The 24629-nt window shown below is 40.9% G+C and overlaps 1 protein-coding gene and 1 pseudogene across 11 annotated transcripts in view; one reads left to right on the forward strand and one right to left on the reverse strand.

The window, feature by feature from the left end:
* Nucleotides 1–554: 554 nt before the first annotated feature.
* GIGYF2 (GRB10 interacting GYF protein 2) overlaps nt 555–24629 on the reverse strand; it is a 146656-nt gene continuing 122581 nt past the window's right edge. For 6 of the 11 annotated variants that reach the window (XM_088021498.1, XM_088021497.1, XM_088021499.1 and 3 more), the window contains 7 exons: nt 16012–16134; nt 12864–13067; nt 12537–12742; nt 11221–11375; nt 9447–9652; nt 6861–7008; nt 555–2399 (listed from right to left, as the gene is read on the reverse strand). In XM_088021498.1, coding sequence (XP_087877624.1) covers nt 2332–2399; nt 6861–7008; nt 9447–9652; nt 11221–11375; nt 12537–12742; nt 12864–13067; nt 16012–16134 — 1110 coding nt within the window. In that variant the 3' untranslated portion in view covers nt 555–2331. Of the gene's footprint in view, nt 2400–6860; nt 7009–7557; nt 7662–9446; nt 9653–11220; nt 11376–12536; nt 12743–12863; nt 13068–16011; nt 16135–24629 lie in introns of those variants that run through there. The other 5 variants (XR_015767833.1, XM_088021496.1, XM_028105072.1 and 2 more) reach the window with 5 other exon arrangements.
* On the forward strand, nt 23425–23916 carry LOC114210762 (putative ribosome biogenesis protein RLP24 pseudogene; annotated as a pseudogene).

Genomic DNA, 24629 nt, shown 5'->3' on the forward strand with positions numbered 1-24629 from the left:
ATGAGACTGTGAAAAAGAGCAGGACTGAGACAGAAGAACATTCCTGGGGAAGAGTGGTTTCTTTCCACTAAGTGGGAAATTCCTCAAGTAGAAGCAAGGTTCTTGGTTAAGTAAATGGAATGTTCCGTGATAAAGATGACTTTGCTACCCCAAATCCACTTACCCCACCCCAAATGTTTGTGTTTTAATTTTGTATTTGTTTTTATTTTTCCGGCACAAGCACACAGTGGAGTCTAGTTTGGAAGGTGTGGGAAGGCTCTGGAAGGCACATTCAGAGGGTGTGTCTGTGGTATGAGGGCAGGAGACGATCCACGAGTCAGCAGAAAGGGACAGTGAAAGGAGTAAAGACATTTGGTCAAACTTACCCGTTGTTTATCTTGACCTCCACATTCCCAAATACAGAACCAGCCAGTGTTCCATAGGCTGGCAGGAAAAGCCATGGCTGCCTCCATGTCTCAGGTGCTCACGTGTTTGGAGCCTCTTCATGGTGCCAAGAGAACGGTTTAGTACAAGACTTAGCCTTGACAAAGGTGAGTAGAAGAGGTGCGCTCAGACAGGATACCACGTTTTATTTAAGTTCTTTTTTATTTTCCTCCACACTGGCAAAAGTTCCGAGGGAGCTTAAAGTTTTGTAAACATTTTAACTATCCCTCTTCCCCACCCCCCACTTTTGAATTTACAAAGCAAAGGAGAGCAGGAGTCCCAACTTTTAATGGTTCCCCATCTCCTCATGCTATTTGATCCAAAAACTATATACAAGTTTGTAGCAGTCTCTGTATAGTTATTGTACACGTTTGGGAGGGAGGGTGGGAGGGAGGCAAGAAGGGATAGGGAGAATGGTGATCCAAAGAATAAAAATAGAAACCAAATATAATCAGCCAAAACCAAAATGCTCTCAGAGCAACTCCAGCCTTCTTCAGGCAATGATGACAGAGAGAGAAGGTGCTCTACCAGGAGCCACCCGGACCACAGCACTTCTCACACAGGGACGGATGGTCCAATGGCTCCAGACCAAAGTGTGATTGGCAATTCCAGAGTGATGTTCTGCAGGGGGCTGGGAGAGGCAGGAAGAGTACTGGTTTATAAATAGGACTTGAATACACATATAACTGAAGTGAAGGGGTATTAGGAGGCCATGATCAGAAGCCGGAAGCAGGCTTCTCCTCTCCCACTCTCTCCCATCCCCTCCATCCCACTGCATTCTCCTGTGTAGTGGTTTCCATGGATGAAGGTCTTAAAGATGGTTAGGTTTTGTATGCTTTCTTTTCAGAAAAGGCAAGCAACTTGCCATTCCAGAATCTTTAAACAAAACCTTTTGGGGCCACAGCAAGACACACACGTAATGCTCTGAGGAACCAGATGAAATTCCGGGCTTTTATCAGAAGCAAAAGTTTATCCCTATCCAAAATGAAATTATACAAATTCATACATATGGTAAAGATCCTAGCTGCCTCTTAAACGAGACAAATTTTCAGCAGAAAGGCCCAAAACAAACTGGTCCTAGTCCTCTGAAGTAAAAATATTTATGGGAAAAATCAGTTTTTGTAAGAAAGGAAAAATTAAGAATAAGTCCTTCTCCCAGGCCATAGGGTTTCCTCTGTCCAATCAGGTTGGAGAATGCCAAGGGAGAAGTCAGCTTGCTTGGAAGTCACTATCTAATGAAGAAAAACATGAATCCTTTCTCCAAAAGGATGCTTAGAAAGAACAGGCGAGGGGTGTGCAACATCAAACCAATCCAATCTAAACTCCACCCCACTCAGGGCCTCATTGATGCAATCCCAAAGTTAGCAGTGGCAATGCAACCTTCAGACTGGGGGCGCTCTGTCTTGTCAGACACTCAAGTCACAGTCCGTGGCATGGTGTTGCTGGTCAATGTCTGTTACCATTAACTCTCTTCATGACTGCACCAGTTAGACCCCTTGCCCTTACGGGGGTTTAAAAAGAAGAAGAAAAAGAATATAGAAAGGAAAAAGGTGACATAAGAAAGTAAATAGCTATTGGCAGATCCCAACACACTTTCTGGGACACAGTAGATGAAATCACGGCACAGTAAACAGGTGCTGCCCAAAATCAGCCTTGTTGGGGAGTAATCCCAACTGCCACCCCCAAGACACAGGGTCCGGTCCACTTATCTACAGTCTGAGATGCTCACCAACAAAAACAGTTTAAAGAATCTTGGACACAAAGGGCTAGAAGAAAAAGCCTGAGATGATCGGTTCTGTGATTTGTTGCAGAGTGATATAGAGTAAATGGTGAGTAAGTGTTGTGTCCAAAGGTGGAGAATCCATGGTCAGCAGAGAAGAGAAGGAAGGCCAGTCCACTGGCAGGTGCTCAGTAGTCATCCAAAGTCTCGATTTCACCCATATTGAGTCGCTCTGATGAAGCATTGACTGAAAACCCTGCCGGAAAAAATTGGCAATGAGTGACCACATCCGGACAACCACGGGGCTCAAATTCCAGGCAGTGGGCTGGGATAGAAGTCTCTCCTGCTTTAGCCATACAGATACTAAAGGAAGGAAGAAGAAGGAAGGATAAAGGTCAGAGAGTGGTGTTCTGCTCTTCTAATGAGAGATTCTTCGTTTTTATGTATTTCTTAGGGTTCTGGTATAATTAAGTAGGGAGGGGAAAAAAAGAATTCCGAACGAGTGCATTAGGGATTCCTGAGAAGAATCTGGGCTGTGAGCACATGTTAAAGCCAACTGAGGCTGGCCAGTGGGGAAAGTTCATTCGGGAGGTGAATCTTAACAGAGGTGGGGGCAGGGGAAGGACAGGAATAACACATACCAAGCACTTTATAACTACCTGACCATATGACTGTGAAATCTAAGTGGGAGTAATACTACTTCAGTCCCACTAACTACTGGGAATACATTTTTCCCCCCTCATTGGGTCAAAAACCTTTTCAAAGTTTTGGCTTTTGCTATTCGAGGGTAGGAGGCTTCAGGGAAGATCCACTACCAGATCCTTATAGCCCTCAGATGTTTTGTCACAGGGTAGACAGCACAAAAAGATTAAAGTACTTTGTTCAACTCAACCTATTACAGGTAGGCTTGCAAAGGAAAGGATTTCAGTTAGCCATATTGATTAACCAAAATGGAATCTGGTTTAGAGAAAGCAGTATTAAGCACCACCACTGAAGGCAAGAACAGTAATCACAAACACTACTAAAGTTGAAAACCTAATCCCATCAGCCACATGTATGTAATTTTTCTATAACTCCATAATCAAAGATTGATAAAAAGCATTAACAGGGCTTCCTTGGAATGAATGACTCCCAAAGAGCTTTCAGTTCATCCACTGTAAATGAAATCTCAAACTGTTTCAGCTGCTATTTTAATATCAAAAAGTAAACAGGCAATGCTCTCCTATCTAAAAGCAGTTAATATTACTTGTGTTCTGCCCCCTCCTTTTTGCTCTTTAAATGTTCAAGTTTTCAAACAAAGACACATTTTAAATGTACCAATAATAAAATCCTATATAATAAAAATAGCTTATTTATATTATATTCTTGACTCAAAATATCATGATTTGAAAACATAAACGTGACTATTAACCAAGGAAGCTATGGTACAAGCTGCTTAGCAGGCCTAAGACTAGGAGAGGCCAGGGCTCCTAACCCCAGCCTCAGCTCTACCCATAAACAACATTGCCACAACCCACAAGACCTTTTCCCTTGAAAATAATGAAAGGCTTAGTATCCCTATTTGGAAATAACAGTTTAATTAGGTAAGTATTAAAACTTAAAAACCAAACAGCCTATGAAATGAGCTATTACTCTATTCTGAAGCAAGGTTTTGACTTCACATGTATCTCAGGAACAGATGAACTGTGATAAAAACGAGCTACATGTGATAAAAGCAGAAATGTAATAAAAACACAAACGGGGCGCCTAGGTGGCTCAGTTGGTTAAGAATCTGCCTTCCGCTCAGGTCATGATCTCAGGGTCCTGGGATGGAGCCCCGCATGGGACTCCCTGCTCGGCAGAGGGTCTGCTTCTCTCTGTCCCTCTCCCTCTGCCCCTCCCCCCTGCTTGTGCCCTCTCAAATAAATTAAAAAAAAAACTTAAAAATACACAAACAAACTTAAATTTTAATCATGCAAAGACAGGAAAAAAGCAGCAGCCTGGGCCCCCCCGCCAAAAAAAGTTACTTGTTCATGACGACAGTATGTTGCTTACTGGGCTAAGCTTTTAGCAGACACAGTCTCACTGACCGGTCATAAAAGCATGTCTACTCCACATCTGACAGACAGGAAAGCTCTGGGATCCACGAAGTACAAGGCAATACAAAGGAGGATTTAAGCCCACTTTGCCTGGCTCTAAACACTACATTCTGTTAGGATCAGAACTATGTCTCACTCGCATGATTTCTTAAGGTCTGAGGGGCTGTAAAGTATGACAGGAGGAAAATGCCATTGTGTGTGGACTATTTATCATATCCAAGTAATGGACGCTGGTTCACACTGGAATCTGGTAGCTCTAAAAACTACAGAGAAGACACAATGGAGGTGATGGATCATTAAAATGAGGCTGGGCCTCTCTGATGGTCTGTTTTAAAAGCAAAGTTCTCTTTCGATCAGTGACTACTTTCTCAATGGATGCTTTCAGATCAAATTAGAACTGTCTCATTCTATGGTTGGCAAACTGTGACTGGTGGACATTTATTAATTTTTCCTCAATCTGTAAATCAATTAAAAATAGTAATAGGTAGAAATGAGTAGGCAAGGGGCAGAAATTAGTAATTATCAGAGAGAGATCTAGTTGAGCAGAAATTTTCATAAAAAGGTCCAAGCCTAGGGCGCCTGGGTGGCTCAGTTGGTTAAGCGACTGCCTTCGGCTCAAGTCATGATCCTGGAGTCCAGGATCAAGTCCCGCATCGGGATCCCTGCTCAGCGGGGAGTCTGCTTCTCCCTCTGACCCTTCCCTCCCCATGTGCTCTCTCTTTCTCTCAAATAAATAAAATCTTTAAAAAAAAAAAAAAAACGGTCCAAGCCTACACAAGTGAGTTTTCTCAATATTCTGTTGAACTTTTACTTCCCTTTCTCTTATATATATATATTTTTTCTGTTCCTTCAACATATATACATTCCTTAAACTCTATTCCTTAAAAAACCTCTCATTCCCCTGAAGAGTGTTTTAAAAGAAAGTCCCTTTCTTTCTGGTGTCTGTAATAGGGATGGAGTCAGATTGAATATTCAACTCACAGAGCTTTACACCTCATTTTCAGAGGAACCTTTTCCCTGCAGCCTACCCTTTCAGTGCCACAGCCTAAGAGCAACAAGGAGCTTCTTGGCTAGAACCCACACCCAGAATTTCAGGGACACTTGTAAATCTATATTTACCCACTTCTGTCAAAACTGGATAAAATGTTAGGCTGGTTCCATCTACTCTTAACATAAATTTCTAAGACAGGCAAAATAAATAAATAAATAAATTACAATTCTGAGGCAGAAGAAAACAGAATTTCACCAGATCTCTCTCTGTTCCCAAGCCAGCTTTCAGGCCCCAGTTCCAAGGGGCAATCCTCAACGTTAGGTTTCTGTTACTGACATTTTGTTTTCTCCAGAGTAGGAAACCTATGAGAGAAGGCAGGGACCCTATGGAGGGCAGGGTAGGATGGCAATCCCCCTCCTGCTGTGCTCTCTTCTCTTTCACAAGGGCATCTCCACTTGAAGTCTCATAGGCATTTCACACTGGACCCACCCAACATACTTCAACTCCGTATCATTACCCCATAAGCCTGCTCCATCTTCCAGGGCTCATCCTTTCAGCAAGTGGCAACACTACCCATCCTGCTGCCCAAACCCTTCCATTCCTCTTGTCTTGCCAATTCAGTCCCCTAAGTTTCTAAAACCCATCTAATTCCTCCCCATCTCTAATACCAAAACCCTATTCTCCAGGCCACCAGGATCTTTCACCTGGTCTACATTGCAGCCTCCTAACCACTCTGCCTCCTGCCTGGGCCAACATCCCAACCTGCCATCTTTGCCAATATAATCATTCTACTCCAGACAGCATGGTTTTTAATACTCTACATTCATAAACAGAAAATCATTTTAATTTCATCATTGTCTGTGAGGCTGTTGGGCCAATTTAAGAAACTCAAACAGCCTGCATCTGCTTTGCCTAGACTGTTTATTATTCCAGAAACACCACTGTCTGTCCTTCCCGCCAGTCTTTCAAAGCCCCAATTCTGTTGTCACCATTTCCATGAAGCTGTCTTGTGTGAAGACTCTGGTTCTCAACGCTAGACGAGAATAGCTGTGGCTAACAGAAGAGTGGAAAGAAAACAGGCCTTCTCTGAAATCCCAGCCCCACTGCTGAACAGCTGGGTGACTTTGGAAAATGTTCTAAACCCTCAGGGCCTTGGTTTACTCATTGGTAAACTAGAACATGATCTCATAATGCAGAGTGACTCTGAAAATCACAGGTATATATATACACATATGTAATGGGTTATCAACAAATATTAGTTGTTTGAAAACCTGATTGGATTTATGGTCAGCTTCTATATAAATCAGCATTTAAATTTTTACAACTTTTCCTTTTCTCCATTAGCATTATTTTCCAACTAAACTGAAAGGCCTTCTAGGGAAATTCATATTATATATGAAATAAGGCTTCAAAGTTTAAAGCACCACACAGTATAAGTAATTACTTTTCTTGTTCCCTATAGCAATGAGGCATCGCTCTTGTACTGATGGGCCCAGTAAATATTACCTATTTCAAAGTGGTTTAAAAAATTAATTTTATATAAGAAATATTTCCCTTTATGAAAAACATTCCACGAGGAGACTCACATATAATACTGCTATAACCTGCACACCTCCAACACCCACCTGAGACTTTAGGCTTTGCTCACCTAATAAACTGGGATCTGCTCGGACCATCTTCTGCTTTTTCTTCTTCTTGCCACTTTGTACGGCCTCAAAATTGGATTGTTGGTTGTTGCTTTGATTGGTCTGAAATACTGAATGGAGTGCACTATGGTTCATTCCCCACACAGAGTCCTGTGGGATAAGATGTCACAACTGAGGTTACACAGTGGATGCAAGTGTGGCCCACTCTAAGAAAATGGTTGATTGGCCCTCACTTTATCAAGTATAAGATTAAAAACAGAAGTCTTATCATGGATTCCGGTAATAATGAAACCAAGGGGAGTCCACTGAGCCACCCTTTCCCTTCATTTAGAGTCAGACACCCCACTTAAGCGCTGGGCCTCCAAAAGGCCCAACCTGGTTGCTCCAGCTTTTCGTCCCATTGTGACAGCACAGCTGTCGAAACCTCTCTGGTATACACGGAGTCCGTGCCATCCACTAGGAGATTAAATATACTGCAAATAATCACAACAGACCTCTGTACTCCAGCATAAGGTTCCTGTCTCTGAGCCCTAGAACAGGACAGCCTGCACACGAGCTGGCAGCACGTTACCAAACAAAACTAGGATCATGTGCTTTATTCCTATGGGCAATCCTAGAAGAAATCTGGTCCCCAAATATCCATACACTTGCTACCAACTGGTTCAACTATGAAACAGTCTACCAGCCATTCACACTTACCTGTTGCTCTTATTAGAGCAATTCATTTTAAACTGGGATCAGATTCAATGAGCTAGTTGCAGGCACAGGTAGTGGCAGTGTGAGGAGGAGGAGTGGAGAAAGCACTGTGGAAGGACAAGCCTGGCTGCAGGCACATGCGCACGCATCGTGGGCCCCAACTTCCAATTTCAGCACACAGGGGCAGCTATTTCACAAACGTAAAAACTTTCTGTATTGCTCTACGATGTCTTCCCTTCTGATTATTTTTCCTAGTGCTGTTTATATTGACATTTTTCACTTAATCCCTGTTAGCCCATCTACTCAAATGAATTTTATTTATTTTTTTTAAAGATTTTGTTTATTTATTTGACAGAGACACAACGAGAGAGAGAACACAAGCAGGGGGGGTGGGAGAGGGAGAAGCAGGCTTCCCGCGGAGCAGGGAGCCCGATGCGGGGCTCGATCCCAGGACCCCGGGATCATGACCTGAGCCGAAGGCAGACGCTTAACGACTGAGTCGCCCAAGCACCCCAAATGGATTTTAAATGCCATGTACTTCACTATATCTTTTATATCCCCAGAAATGACCGATATAACAAACATTATCTCTAGCAGAATTATAGAATTAAAGGATATGAATATTCTTCAGCTCTTCATGAGCTTTGCCACCTCATCTGTCAGAAAACTTGTACAACTGATCCTCATTATTCACAGATTCCATATTTGCAAATTCACTTACTGGCTGTAATTTATTTGTTAACCCCAAAATCAAAACTTGCGGTGCTTTTATGGTTTTCCTGAACACGCAAATGTCCAGAGCAGTGAAAAATCTGAGTTGCCTGAGGAATACATTCCCAGTTGAGGTGGAACAGGGCAGTATTCTGCCCTCTTGTTTCGGTTCTCATATAGTAAACGAGCATCTTTTTCAGTCTCCATAGTGTACTGATGTTCACATTTTATGCTTGTTAGTGCTGTCACTGTTTAAAATGGCCCCCAAGAGGAGCACCTGGGTGGCTCAGTCAGTTATAAGCATCTGTCTTCAGCTCAGGTCATGATCCTAGGGTCCTGAGATCAAGCCCCAGGTTGGGCTCCCTGCTCAGCAGGGAGTCTGCTTCTCCCTCTCCTTCTGCCTCTGCCCCCGCTCACTCTCTCTCTCTCGTGTGTACACTCTAATAAATAAACAAAATCTAAAAAATAAAATAAAACAAAATGGCCCCCAAGTATTAAGTACTGTCTGGTGTTCCAAAAAGGCTGTGACATGCCTTATGGAGAAAATGATGAGCTTCACTCAGGCGTCAGTTCTAGTGCTGCTGGCCATGAGTTCAATGTTAAGGAATCAACAATATATTAAATAAGGCATCTTAAACAGAAACACACATAAAACAAAATAACATATTGACCAGCTGACAAAAATGTTGTGATCAGAGTTTCCAAAAATCTAACTGGATGTTTTCCCTGGACCAATAGTTCAGTATTTGCTAATTCAGCTTTAGCAGCGACTTTACAAAACATAACTACCACAAATAATGAGAACTGACTGTACCTTTTACATCCCCATCAACAACATTTGACATGTCTGGCATGCCATGGTATTATCAATAATGGGTACAGTGCATCCTGAGCACTGGAGATTTAACATTTGTAGGTTTTAACTATCCAAAAAAACGTATGGGTCTGTGACAAGTTGGAATTTGCAATTTGAAGCACATATACGAACCAAGGAAAATGCAACTAGTATGCCTTAACAGAGAATGATTTCATTTGCTATTTGGGAAATTCGCAGAAGTCTCTGGACATATCATTTGAAATCTACCACATTTTAAGAAGCTATGGTCATCTGATGTATAAAAACAGTATCTTTTAATTTTCATTTCTCTGGCTGCTCAGTACTTCAAGGTATTACTACTCACTCGCAGGGCTACGGCGCCAACACCACTGCCTCGTACCTGCTGCTGCTGCTGCTGCTGCCGCTGGGTGGCTTTCTGTTTGGCGCGGCGCTCGAGGAACTGCTTCGCAAACTCCTTGGCCTCAGAGGTATCTCCTAAATAGGCCCTAATATAATCATGGACTTCATAAGGAGATTCTACTTCTTTCAGGAAAGAAACAAAAGTGGGAACTGCAACATGAGAGGGGAGAAGACATGAAGAGTAACAATGAAATATCACATGCAAAGACTCAGCTTCAGTTTTTATTATACTGTCACACCTACTGCCGACTCTAATGATGCAAACTTGAAAGGTATGCAGCTACTGTGTTAAATATTCTTTAACCTACTCTGCAGAGGACAGAAAAAAAAAAAAGCCCACTGTCATTGCAATGCCCCAAATTATCTCAAATAGCACAGTCAAACAAAGACACATCACGCATGTTTAGTTTCACTAAATGTTATGTTGGTAAAAACTGCATGTTACGTTGACTAAAAACAACTGCTTGCCTACGACAGAAGTCATCTGGAAAGTCATTCTTTCTTTCTTTAAATTCAATCAATATTTATTAAGTGCTATGATGTGTGTCAGGAACCATGACAGATGCTAAAAATATAGCCGTACCCTCCGGGAACTTTCACTTTACTGAGATATCATATGTTTAGAGAGGGATTAAATGGAATATGCAAGTAGTGTGGTACAGCAGAAAAAGCACAAGTATCAGAGTTAGACAGACATGGGTTAAAATCCTGACTGTGAAATTTGCTCGCTGTGTGACCTTGATGAGTTATTTAACCAATCTGAGCCTCTGTTTCCTAATTTATAAAATGGGGATAATATCACCTACACTGTAGAGGTATCTTATGAAATTACCGCAAAAATTAAATAACTGGAATAACCTATGCTAACTGCTAGAAAGTGCCTAGCACATGATAGGTGCTTAATGAATGGTAGCTGGCCATTATTTATTATTTATTATTTTCCCCCTGGCTCTTTCAGACTGTAAGATATTGTTACAATGCTGCAAAGGAATTCTTCCATTCCTTTACTATTCTGTTTTTATAAGATTCTTGGTTTTAGTTAAGACATTGGAAGTGGTAACTTCAAATCAGCCAATCAGTTACAGGAATCCAAATCTTCCACACCAAGCTGACTGGTCTCTGGTTCAAACATCTGGGGTCAGGGCAGGGACTCACTTCCATCTAAGGCAGAGAATTCTCTTTGTGATCAAGTAACAATTAGCAAGTTTTTCTTCAAATTGCACTGAAACCTTCTCCACTCACTGGTCCTAGTTTCACTGTGCACAAAATAAGTCTACTTGCTCTTCTGGCACATGATTCCCACCCCCACCCCCAAAGGCAGGAAGGGAAAGATCACCTCAGCCTTCTCTTGCCCAGGATGACCTTTGTCTCCACCATGAGTTACCTTTCTTTGGACTTGGCCTGGCTGGCAATGTCCCCCATAAAATGACCTATATGGAACTATGACCTCCTCTGTCCTGCACATTTATTAAGACAGCCTGAGATACCATTTACTTTTTGGCAACCACTGAGAACCTATTTGAGTACAGTATTACAGGACTTTTCTCACAAGTAGTACTTATAATACCGTTAAAGAGTCAAGTTCTTATGGTAGATATAGGATTGGATCTCCATTAGCTTTCACCTCCTGAGTTTTGGCCCATCATTCCAATCTGTCAACCTCTTTGTGGGTCCTGCTCTGCCATTCCACATGCTGGGTTTCCCTCCCCAATTCTTACCATCCAAGTTATTTGCCGTATTAAGGGCATGAAGCATCTGTTCACACCACTGGGTAAATCCATCTTGGGCTTTATTTACTCCCTGAAAGAGCTTCAGCAACTTTTCTTCTTCTTCTACTTTCTTATTCTGCCGGTTAGACACACCTACAGATTTACTAAAGCAAAACAATAGGGCGATATTATATTCCCAGAAACTGTTACTATATGATTATACTACAACACCATAAACAGATAATGTCTTGGCAACACTGGATGGCTGTCCAGTAATCCAATGCTTGGGTCCAAAAACGAATTAAAAAAAAAAAAAACTTCAAATATTTGGATTGGGGATGGGGGAACTTAATACCCTCTTACAAACTAGCCTCAGCTAATACATTCTCATTTGTGAAGATAGGGCTTCTTGCCAGAGAAATGATTCAATTCTTCCAATGTGCCCTTTGGTGAGTTTTTAAATTTTGCTAAGCCTCAGTTTACCCATCTGTAAAATGGTACTAATACTTCTCATAAGGAATCAAGATACTGTATGCAAAGGCCTGGCAAAGATGCTCAATAAGCTGACAGTTGTTTAGAGTCCTATTCTTAATACTTTAGACCGTCAAACAAGAAGAAACAATCTGACAACACTACCATTTATTAAGTAGTTACTATGTGCCAGGCACTTCACTAACCACTTCGTGTGCATTCAATCTGTCCAACTACACCCATGAAGTCATCGTTATTATCTTCATTTTACAGATGAGGGAACTGAGGCTCAAAGAGTTTCCCTCTTGCCCAAGGTCACACAGGTCACACAGCTAATAAGTGGCAGTGCTGGGAACTGAGTTCACATATTTATCATTAAAACCCATGCTCATTCATTAACACTGCATACTGAGGACAGAAAGACAAAGGTAAAAGTGTAACTAATCTGTCATAAAAATATACAGGTTTAAGGTCATTAGAGAGGTGTTTATAATACTGTAGTCTAGCTAACTTAAAAAAATATAAATTTAGAGAAAAATGCTAAGATCTAGAGAGGATCTTGGAGAAATGTTCAACAACAAAAATACACTATTCCTAATATTTATTAAGTGGTTACCATGTGACAGGCAATGGACTAAGTGCCCAGCAGTACAGAGAGCCCCTAGTAATAATACAGATGTGTTTCCATGGGGAAGAAAGCAATCACCAAACTACAATCTCCCATGCTTGGACACAGATGAAAATAAGCAAAAACTAAAGAACTATCTTTCCATGCCCACCCAGTACCCCCACTCCCCACATGCCCCATCCCCCAACCCTCCAAGAAGCGTAGGTTTGATCATTTTGAGCCCTACCTGAGACTGGCGTTGTTTTTATTTTTATTTGTAGGATTCCTAGGTCCCACCTCTTTCACTGCATCATCCCAGAATCCCATGTTGGAGTTTTTAGTGTCAGCATTACTCCAGATACTACTGACTAGGTCAGATGCCCACTGGTTAGGCGGACCAGTATTTATAGAGCCCCAAACAGAATTCCCAATGCTGGTGTGCAGGTTGGAATGCTGTTAAAGAAGAAGAGACAAATGATGCGGTTAACAATACTAAAAAGAGAGTCCACCAAAGTCAGAAAAGAGAACTTCTAACACCAACCCATACAATGAGTGCTTAGGAAGAAGAACCCACCGTATTGTTCCGGGCTCTGTTTGGCTGCTGGTGCTGCTGCTGCTGCTGCTTCTGCATCTGCCTGGCTTCTTCCTGCTGTATCTCCAGGAGCGACTTGGCAGTGCCTGCAGGTTTGCTGACAGTCCCCCAGCCAGACAGCTTCTGCTGCTGCTGCTGCTGCTGCTGCTGGAGAGCTTTCATCAGTTCCCTCTGCTGGCGCCTCTGCTGTTGCACAACAGTAAGCTAGCTTAACATTCTGGTTTTCAAAAATACTAGTTACTACTGTCCGGTATGGTAAATGGAATGCAAATACGTAAGAGCTATATGAAGTTAAACACGCGAAAGGGTTAGCTACTTTGCTGCAAATAAAGATGTAAACTGCCAGAGGTACTAAGAGAGAATAAAAAGATCAAATGCAGAATTACGTCTCAAAAATTAAGTAGTATTGTTGGTTAGGCACAGAAATGAAATACATATGAACTTCCTAAAGCCTTACCAAAATGACAGGAAAAAATATACTGTTATAAAGTATAAACCCATAAGGACAAAAAGAACAGAATAGATCCTAAAGGCTGAAAAGCAGAAAAATAACGGTACGCAAGGGAATAGACCCAGTAAGTTGAAACCTAAGTAAAGGAAGCTCAGAAATAGGCCAATTCATCTACAAAACTCAGTAATTAGAAGTGTGGGTAATAGAGGGAAAACTGCCTGAAAGTCTATAAAAAGTAGCAGGAAGGCCCCAGACTGCCTCCGTAACCTGATGCAGTTGGGATGCTATCTATTCCTCTCCCTAGCAGAAAACTGAACATTACTCTTTAGAGAGACTGAGCCAGATCAGTGATTACTGTGTGGGGAACGTGACCCCCCAGCACAAAAGAATACACCTATAGATACGAAGAGATGGGAAGACTCCCCCAACAGAACAGCTCTGCCAGAGATCATTACAGCGGAGCCCATCAAGGTGTTGGATATACAGAACCTCTAATCCTATATATGAACAAAGAGCTCAGGATCAACAAACATTTGACCTGAACTTCTATGATGAAAGCCAAAGACGAAATCAAAAAAATGAAATTCGATGGAAAAAGAAACAAGAGAAGGGAAAATGGGGACTAGCTTTAAAAAAAAATATTAGTAATTTTAGAGAGGTAAGACGTGAATTCAATGAAAGAGTAAGAGGCTATAAAATGAAACACTAGGAGAACAAACTAAAGACTCAGAGAAATTCCAAGTAAGATCACATACATTACAGTTCAAGAGAAGAATTAAAACATAAGATCGAGGAAATACTCCCATCAAAAAAGGTAAAAAGACAGAGATTAAAAACAGGAGAGAAAGTATGAAAAAATAAAAATCAGTCCAACAGGCAACATGCATATGGCAAGAATTTGAGAAAACAGAACAGCTGTGCAGCAAACTAAGACCACCCAGATTTGAACAGGTTAGGGGCTCATGCAAAGATTACCTCCAGGAAAAGAATGAAATACAATTAACTTAGGTTTCCCTACCTAAGAAATATCTACTGAGTAGCATTTTCTACCTCTTGAAGAGTATAGGAAAAACTTAACAGCTGAAAGAGAATTAATCAAATGAAAATACAGAGGTGATTATTCACTTTTTTTCTTTTTTTAAGATTTTATTTATTGACAGACACAGCGAGAGAGGGAACACAAGCAGGGGGAGTGGGAGAGGGAGAAGCAGGCTTCCCACCGAGCAGGGACCCTGACGCGGGGCTCGATCCCAGGACCCTGGGACCAGGACCTGAGCCGAAGGCAGATGCTTAACGACTGAGCTACCCAGGCGCCCCTCTTTTTTTAAGATTTTATTTATTAGAGAGAGAGCGAGCACAAGCAGGGGGAGCAGCAGAGGGAGAAGGAGCAGACTCCCCGCTGAGCAGGGAGCCCAGCGCAGGGCTCTATCCCAGGACCCTGGGATCATGACCTGAGCTGAGGGCACACACTTAACCGACTGACCCACCCCGGCACCCAAGGTGATCATTCACTTCTGACAAAGATGAACAAGCCAAGACCCGGGATTCCAACTCTGATCATCACTAGTATTTTTTCATTCAGCGGAGACCAGAAATATTGGAAGTTTCTAGTCTTGAAGGGAGTGGTTATACCCTGCTCTGCATCTACTTGTTGATAGATAACCTTTTAGAAAAGAAACGATTTCAGAGAAAGTGGTCTCTTTTTTTAGAGGGTGGGAAATAAGGTAATTAAGGTGAAGAAACAGTATCACCCATTGGTAAGGTCAAGCATACTACACGGTGAACATGTACAGACAACTCCCCCTTCTCTTTGTGTAGCCATGGCCTTCAGTGAACCACACCACTCAGATCCAAAAATGAAAACTTGCATTCTCAAACAAACTGACTGCTCTGCCGCGAGTCATAGCCACATAACACACTTTCTGCAAGACTCTGCTACCCCATGCCACCTTTTCAGAGACCTTCCCAGATCACACTACCTGAAACTAGACAATCAATCACTACCACCAATTTTTATCCATCTCTCCTCAACCCAAGGGCAGGCTTCAGAGAATTTTGTCTGTCTTAGGACTCAGCCATATCCTCTAACTGAGCCGGTGTCAGCAAGTATGTGATGGATAGATGGACAGATGAATTAATATGGTACCTCAATGGCGTGCTGAACCAAACCATTTTACTTATTCATTTTCTTTTGTCAAGAACTGTATTCTTCCTTTTTCCCCCTTTATTTCACTCTTCTATATCCTTCTTATCCTAATGATAAGCTACAGGATATAGACTTACAAGCAAAAAGACTTTATTTCTGTCATATTTAAGTTTTTCTAGCTAGTCAGAAAACCCAATATCCTCAGAGGGAAAAAAAATGTATTCTGCATTCTAAAAGTCAAATTTACAAGAAGGGTATCTGCATAAAAACCATAAATCTGAAAAACCCATGTCCTTTTATTTATGAGCTACTTCCTCAAGAGCTTCAACAAAATGTTTAAGGTAAAGGAACATTCATGTTACCTAATCTTAATGTTATTCCTATTACAGGCTCAAGAGTTTAATAATGAACATCCAATTCAGACACACAGCAATTCTGACAATAACATGATCTTTACTAACCACTCACCCATGATGCACACCAACTATTCTGGAAGACTGTTTGACAAGACCACTTTTACTTTTAAAATTTACCTCTTCTCGAAGCTGTCGTTCTCGTTCCTCTTCTAGTTTTTGGATTTCAGCCAATGACAGCGTTGCCTGGGACTGACACGCTGTTGTATTGGACTGCTGGCCCCACGTGGAAGAAGAGGGAAGCTAACAAAAAAGGAAGGCAGAAGAGTTTGTGAGGAAATGTACTCAGGAAACAGAGGCAATATTGCACATTTATGTACAGGCAGAATATTCATATTTCCTTCAACTCCTTTTACAACAATTCAAATTTCCTCCTACAATCCTTTTGCATTTTAGAATTCTCCCAGTTTGCTTTTTAAATTTTTTTTGTCACGAGAGGCACCTGGGTGGCTCAGTCGGTTAAGTGTCTGCCTTTGGCTCAGGTCATGATCCCAGGGTCCTGGGATTGAGCCCCACATCGGGCTCCCTGCTTAACGGGGAGTCTGCTTCTCCCTCTCCCTCCGCTCCTCCCACCCACTCATGCTCTCACTCTAATAAATAAAATCTTTAAAAAAAAAAATAGGATTTTTTAGGGCACCTAGGTGGCTCAGTCAGTTAAGCGTCTGCCTTTGGCTCAGATCATGATCCCAGGGTCCTGAGATCGAATCATGCATTGGGCTCCCTTCCCAGTGGGGAGTCTGCTTCTCCCTCTGCCCCTCCCCACTGCTTGTGCTTGCTCTCTCTCTCTCTCAAATAAATAAATCTTTTTTTATGAATAAATAAATTTTTTTTGGTCACTATCCCAAACCTAAGATTATTTTAGAACTTAAAATATACACAATACACTTTTATTTGATCCTACCATTTTGGGATTACAAATTTGTTACATCCGGCATTGACACATACAGCAATATACAGATATAAAGAGAAAGAAGTAAACAAAAGAATCATTAAATTCTTAATCTGAGGAGGCAATAAACATTATATGCTACTTTCTACTGAAAGGTTGAAGGACAAGATTTCTGAAGGGGAAGCCAAGGTGGGGAGCTAATGGAAGATGCTGAGCATAGTTCTTAATCAGTCTTTTATGAAAAAGAATCACTGTTAACCAGGCTGTAGCTTCTAGTCATGAGCACTAAGCTGTTTTTAATCAATAATTCTATTTTTCCTATCCTTTAAAATTACTGACTAAAACAGAGTATAAATATTTGGGTCCTGAATACTTTAATGTTCTCAAATCCCTGATTATTCTAAGGGAATCTCTTGGTCTTCTAGGCCAGAAAAAGATACACTTTAATTTTGAAATATCCAGTGGCTCTTAACAAACAAACAAACAAAACTAACAAAAACCAAATCTAATAAGACTTGAAATATGTTTAATAAAAAAAATATGAACATGGATTGAACAAAATGCCCAAGAAGCCCAAAGAAGAATGGCTCTACAGCAGAAATCTCTTAAACCTAGAGCTAATCAGATAAGGGCACAGTTTAAACTGTCACTAATATTACCAAATAAGTACTGATATTATCTTCAGCACTATAGAACATCATCGATCCTTAACATTTGGGGGCTAATACAATAGAGAGTAGGTGCATGTCTCTCAAAATGTACCCCTGCTGTAATGGGGGAGAGGTGAGGAGGGAAGCTGAGAAAGACTGGGGACTAGGTAAGCAAAGTCGAGCATAAATGAACCCCTATTATCCACAGGAAATGACACACTGGAAGGCACTATCAAAATCAAATAAGGCAGGGGCGCCTGGGTGGCTCAGTCGTTGAGTGTCTGCCTTCGGCTCAGGTCATGATCCCAGGGTCCTGGGATGGAGCCCCGCATCAGGCTCCCTGCTCAGTGGGAAGCCGGCTTCTCCCTCTCCCACTCCCCCTGCTTGTGTTCCTGCTCTTGCTATCTCTCTCTGGCAAATAAATTTTTTTTAAAATCTTAAAAAAAAAAAAATCAAGTAAGGCAGCAGATCTCAAACCTGGCAACATCATCTGGCAGGACCTGTAAAAATGCAGATGGGTTGGTCCCACACTCAATGAATCAGAAGATCCAAAGGTGAGGCCAGATAATTTGTATATTTTATCATTCTGATGCAGACATTCAGCCAGGAGCTCCCAATGCTGTCTAAAAGCCCAGCAGATGTGTCACCCTAGCCTACCCCAGGAAACAATCTGCAGTCCTCTTCAGAACCTCAGCCAGCAGCAGAAAGAGATGCACCTCCCCCCCCAAAAATGGCCCTTTCCCCTTTCAGGTACCTCTGAGATCCTTCCCACTGCTATGCCAAAATATACTTCACTGTCCTCTCCCCTCATGACTCACAGGTCTGCTCTTTGGAATAATGCAGAACAAATCTGTCTTCCTCACGTGACAGACAAATGTTTGCAGATAGCTATCATTTTCCTTAAGTCTTGTTTGAACATAGCAAACAATATCCCATTGTTCCATAAACACTGCCTCAGAACATTTTCCAATTCAACCAACATCCTGTACTGCCCAGAGAACTGCAGTTTATCAATCATACTTTTTAGAACAACTCACTCCCAAATCAGAAACAAATAGGGAGTTTGGCACATTCTGTATCCCCTGAATGCCTAATATCCTTCAGTGATTTAAGAAAATTTACTATTTTCTTCTGCCCTCATATTGCTACCGTATTTTCAGCACTATTTTTTATTTTGAAAAACAACTGTTGTACTTCTAGTATGGCAGCACGAGGTGCACTGTACACCCCCTCTCCCCAGCAAAACTGGTGAAAATTATTTTTCAAAAAATTATTTAGGGGCACCTGGGTGGCTCAGATGGTTAAGCGTCTGCCTTCGGCTCGGGTCATGATCCCGGGGTCCTGGGATCAAGCCCCACATTGGGCTCCCTGCTCAGCGGGCAGTCTGCTTCTCCCCCTCCCTCTGCTTCTCCCCCTGCTCATGCTCTCTCTCTCTCTCTCTGTGTCTTGAATGAATAAATAAAAAAAAAATCTATAAAAAAATTATTTAGGGCGCCTGGGTGGCTCAGTTGGTTGGGCGACTGCCTTCGGCTTGGGTCATGATCCCAGAGTCCTGGGATCGAGTCCCGCATCAGGTTCCCGGCTTGGCGGGGAGACTGCTTCTCCCTCTAACCCTCTCCCCTCTCATGCTGTTTCTCTCTCTCTCTCAAATAAATAAATAAAATCTTTAAAAAAAATTCTTTAAAGCCTCTGGAAATGAACATAAGGGAATATAGCAATGAAGAAACATTTCTTCAAGACAACCTGCTAAAACTCCATAAGAACTGAGAGTCTGTGGTACTTGTACCAAGATCTACTCTCTTGGGGCGCCTGGGTGGCTCAGTCGGTTAAGCATCTGCCTTCGGCTCAGGTCATGATCCCAGCGTGCTGAGATGGAGCCCCACGTCAGGCTCCCTGCTAAGCAGCCTGCTTCTCCCTCTCCCTCCGCCTGCCTGTCTGCCTACTTAAGATCTCTGTCAAATAAATAAATAAAAATCTTAAAAAAAGATCTTCTCTCTCAATTCCCAGTTCAACCAGACCAAAACTCCACTCCAGATGACCGTAGCTAAGAACACAGGTCTCCCTCTCCCCAGCAGCTACCAGTCAGTGGGCTGGCTTCCCACAAAGAGCACAACATCAGCATTTCCCATCCAGGCCACAGCTAACTGTTGCAAAGACTAAGTTACAGGCAAGTAAGGCTGACAGATGGGGGCTCCCTTCTTATGCCTAGCCCCCAACTTGTGGGATGGAAACTACCCCGAGCACAGTACTACTGGGACTACTAGGGCCCTGAGTGCCACTGCCCTAGCTCAAAAGGAGAGGTAAGCCAAGAAAACCTGAGGCTACTGCCCCTTCCCCAAGGGCTCAATTCCTAAGCAGGAGTACCACTCAGAAAAGCAAACCACTGTTGCCAGAGCCAGAGCTGTGACTCAAGAGATTTTTGCCTTGGGATGGAAGTGAGGGAAACAGATTGGACTATGGTCCCTAAAGGATCTGACTTTATTTGTAACAGTGTGTGGACAATGAGGAGTCCAAGCCAAAGGGCACTTTTAAAAAACAGCAGAGGCTGGGTGAAAGGCAATTAGGAGATCGGTAGATTCACTGGAGATACAGGTTAAACTGCAGGCCGCAACTTGGTCTCAGAGAACCAAGGAAAGAACTGAAAGAAGTTCTCCTAGGGTCAGAAACAATCCCAAAAACAGACCTCAGGAAGTATCTCTTCAAAGAAGCTTGAATTTGACTCTATCGGTCTGTGAAGCAATCTGTGCTCCAGGGCACTTCTGAGAACAGTAGAGCAAGTCAGGTAGCAATTAGTGGAGGTTAACAGCTACATGTAGAAAAAGATAATCAAAGACAGTCCTGCCAAAAACAGTGATCTGAGAGTGACTGTGGGCAAACCCAATGACGTACCTCGCAAAGGAGCAGAAGCAGCAGAGGCCTCCCTGTTAGGGAGGTAGGGAGAGAGGGGGACTCTACCGAATTAATCCAATCAGTCACAAAACAATGCTGGGGCGTGCACTACAATACGTTATCAAAAAATTCCAGTTTCCAACAAAATATTATGAAACATGTAAAGTAACAAGAAAGAATGGCCTATATACCAGGAAAAAAGTTGGCATCCACCTATGAGAGTGACCAGATGTCAGATTTAACAAAAACGTCCAAGTTTTATAAATATGTTCAGAGAACTAAATAAAACCATAATTAAAGTAGTAAAGGAAGGCATGATGACAATGTCACATCAAATAAAAAATATCAATAAAGAGACAGAGATTATTTTTAGACCAGAAGGAAATCCTGGAGTTTAAAAGCCCAATAACTAAAATGAAAAATCACGAGAGGAGCTCAAAGTATATCTGGACTAGCCAAAGAAATTAATGAAACTTGCAGATCAACAGAGATTACACAATTCAAAAAACAGAGAGAAAGAATGAAGAGAAACAAAAAGAACCTTAGAGAAATGTGAAATACCACTGAGTGCACCGATATGCGCACACTGCAAGTACCAGAAGGAGAGGAGAGAAAGGAACAGAAAAAATATATGAAGAAATCATGGCTGATATTTATTTAAAAACATTAATTTATACATCCAGGAAGCTTAACTATAATAAGATAAACACAGAGATCCACAGACATTACCATGATAAAAATGCTGAAAGCCAAAAAAGAGAAAATCTTGAAAGCAGCAAGAAGAAAAACAAATTGTCACTTACAAGGGAATCAGCATAAAATTAACAGCTGACTTCTCATCAGAAACAATGGAAGCCAGAAAAGAGTGGGATAAGATATCCAAAGTCCTCATAGAATGAAATGATCAACAAGGAATTCTATATCCACTAAAACTCTTTCAAAAATAAAGTTGAAATAAAGACATTCCCAGATAAATTCAGAGAATTTGTTGCTAGCAGACCTGCCTTACAAAAAATATTAATGAGAGTTCTTCAGGCTGAAAGCAAGTGACCCCAGAAAGTAATCCGAATCCAATAAAAAAACAAAGAAAATGCACAAAAACAAATGTGTGGTGTGTGTAGAGTGTGTGTGTGTGTGTGTGTGTGTGTGTGTGTGTGTGTAAATATAAAACTTGTGTGTGTGTCTAAATAAGTAGATAGACCAGAAGACAGTTGGGTTTGTAACAGAAATCTAACATGTTTGTCAAAAACAGCACAAAGGAGGAGTGGGAAAGAAGCTGTACTGGGCTAAGTAAATGACTCCATATGGTAACATGAATTCACAGGTACAAATGAAGAAAAGAAGAGATGATAAATAAGGTTATTTAATAAATATATAGTGATTTAAATCATTAAAGAACTAAAATGCTGCAACAGGAAATATTAATGTAAAAAAAAGCAGCAGCAGTAAAGAAAGAATAGAGGAACAAAAAAGGCATAAAAAACAAAGTAAAATGGCAGACATAAATCCAATTATATCAATAATATCACTAAATGTAAAAGGATTAAAGAATCCAATCAAAAGGCAGTGATTATCAGACTGGATACAAAAATAAGATGCAACTATATTGTCTCAAAGAGACACTTCACATTCAAAGGTACAAACAGGTTGAAAGTGAAAGGATGGATAAAGATGTATCAGGCACACAGAAAAAACAAGAGAGTTGGAGTTTCTAAATCATTATCAGACAAAATATACTTTAAAACAAAAAAATGTTGGGGGCGCTTGGGTGACTCGTCAGTTAAGTGGCAGCTGACTCTTCTTCTTAGCTCAGGTCTTGATCTCACAGTCGTTGAGTTCAAGCCCCATGTTGGGCTCACAGTGGGCATGGAGCCTACTTTAAAAAAATGTTATTAGACATAAGGAGAGACATTTAAGTATGATAACCAATCCAGCAGGAAGACAGAACAACTGTAAATATATATGTGCCATACAATAGAGCACGAAAATACATGAAGCAAGAAATGGCAAAAATTAAAGGAGATGTAGACAATTCAGTAGCTTGACAATATTTAGACAATAATACTTAAAGACTTCATTACTTTAATACTCCACTTTCAATAATGGACAAAACAATAAGGTAGAGATCAACAAGGATCTAGGTGACTTGAACAACACTATAAACTGGACCTAAAAGACATCTATATAGAACACTCTAGTCAATAACAGTAGAATATACATTCTTCTCAAAGAAACATGGAACATTCTCCAGAACAGACCTAAGGAAGGTAAAACGGGACATAAAACCGACTTCAATAATTCATTTAAAGGGAAAAATAGGGGCACCTGGCTGGCTTATTTGGTAGAGCATGTAACTCAAGCTCAGGGTCATGAGTTCAAGCCCTACACTGGGTGTGGAGCCTACTTAATATTAAAAAATAAAGTAAAAGAAAAGAAAAAAAATAATATAAAGTATGTTCTCTCTGATCACAATGAAATGAAAGTAACAAAGAAATTTTGGAAACTCACAAATAAGTGGAAATTAAACAAAACACTTCTATATAACCAGTGAGTCCAAGAACAAATCAAAACTTATGGGTGGCAGCTAAAGCAACACTTAAGAGGGAAATTTATAACTGCAAACGTCTATCCTGAGAAAGAACTCAAATCAATAGACTAACCTTCTACCTTAAGATACTAGAAAAAGAGAGCAAAGTAAACTTAAAGCAAGCAGAAAGAAATAATAAAATTAGAGAAGAAATTAATGAAACAGATAAAATAGAAAAAGATCAATAAAACCAAAACCTGGTTCTTTAAGAAGATCAACAAAATTTACTTAGCTTGACTGTCCAAGAAAAAAAGAGAGAAGATTCAAATTACTACAATTAGGAAATAAAGGAGGACATCACTACTGATCTTACAGAAAACAAAAAGGAATATAAAGGAATACTATAACCAACTGTTTGCCAATCAGATAACCTAGATGAAGACAGACTCCTATAAAAGAGACAAACTACCAAAAACTTACTCAAGAAGAAACAGACAAGCTAAATAGACCTTTAAGAAGACATTGAGAATTCCACTCAAGACTGGCATCTGGTCAGTGGGAACCCACACGGTTTCAACATGTGTACTGAGAAGTGCTATTTCTGTTCAGGGCCCCTTCACCCCAGCCATGGCATGATGTTTGTCTGCAACAATTGCAAGGTACTCAGATTCTGTAAATCCAAGTCTCAGTAAAAACTTTAAAAAGAAGCGCAATCATTACAAGGTCAGATGGAGTAAAGCATTCCATATAGCAGCTCGTAAGAAGCTTACAGTGGATAATTCATTTGAATTTGAAAAACACAGAAATGAACCTGCCAAATATGAGTGAGAGCTACGGTATAAAACTACTGATGCAACGAAAAGAGTTGAAGAGATCAACCATAAACAAAAAGCTAGATTTATAATGAATAAATTAAAGAAAGATAAAGAATTACAGAAAGCTCAGGACATCAAAGAAATCAAGCAAAACATCATCTTATCCAGACCCCTTCTGCAGGCAAAGGAAAGCAGCTGGAAGAAAAAATGGTGCAGAAATCACAACAGCATGTGGACATGGAAGATATTTCTTAAAAAATCTCACTAACCATTTCTATTAAGTGATTTGAAAATCTCCTTAGGAGACTAAGAACTTCTAAATTATTAATTTTAAATAAGGTCACTCAAATGAAAGGTAATTAAAAATACATCTCCCCTACACTGCTATCTGCAAAACATTAGATATTATGGATGTTAGACTGCATCTCCACTGTTAAGCCTTCACTGTTACATTAATTTTTTTTAAAGATTTTATTTATTTATTTGAGAGAGCTAGAAAGCATGAATATGCACATATGGAGAGGGGCAGAGACGGAAGGAAAGGACAAGCAGACTGTGATGAGCACGGAGCCTGATGCGGGCAGATCCCGTAACTCTGAGATCATGACCTTAGCCAAAATCAGGAGTTTGATGCTCAACTGACTGAACAACCCAAGCACCCCCTATAGTTACATTTATGTTAAGTCATGCAAATTCTCTTTGTGAATACAGAAGTGAAGTGTGGACATAAAATGGTCCTGCCATCTGGATAATGGCACCAGGCAGTATTTATGTAAGAACTAATGATAAAAATTAATGGCTAGTGATCTGTAAAATAAATTTTCTTTGCAGTTAAAAAAAAAAAAGTAAAGACACTGAATTAGTAGTCAAAAACCATCCACAAAGAAAAGCCTAGATGGTTTAACCACTGAAGTCTACCAAACATTTAAAGAAGTAATACCACTTTGGGGCGCCTATGAGGTTCAGTC

The sequence above is a fragment of the Eumetopias jubatus genome, unplaced genomic scaffold (genome assembly GCF_037043125.1).
Source record: "Eumetopias jubatus isolate StellerSeaLion01/CBP00866 unplaced genomic scaffold, mEumJub1_p1.0 scaffold_3, whole genome shotgun sequence".
Taxonomy (NCBI): domain Eukaryota; kingdom Metazoa; phylum Chordata; class Mammalia; order Carnivora; family Otariidae; genus Eumetopias; species Eumetopias jubatus.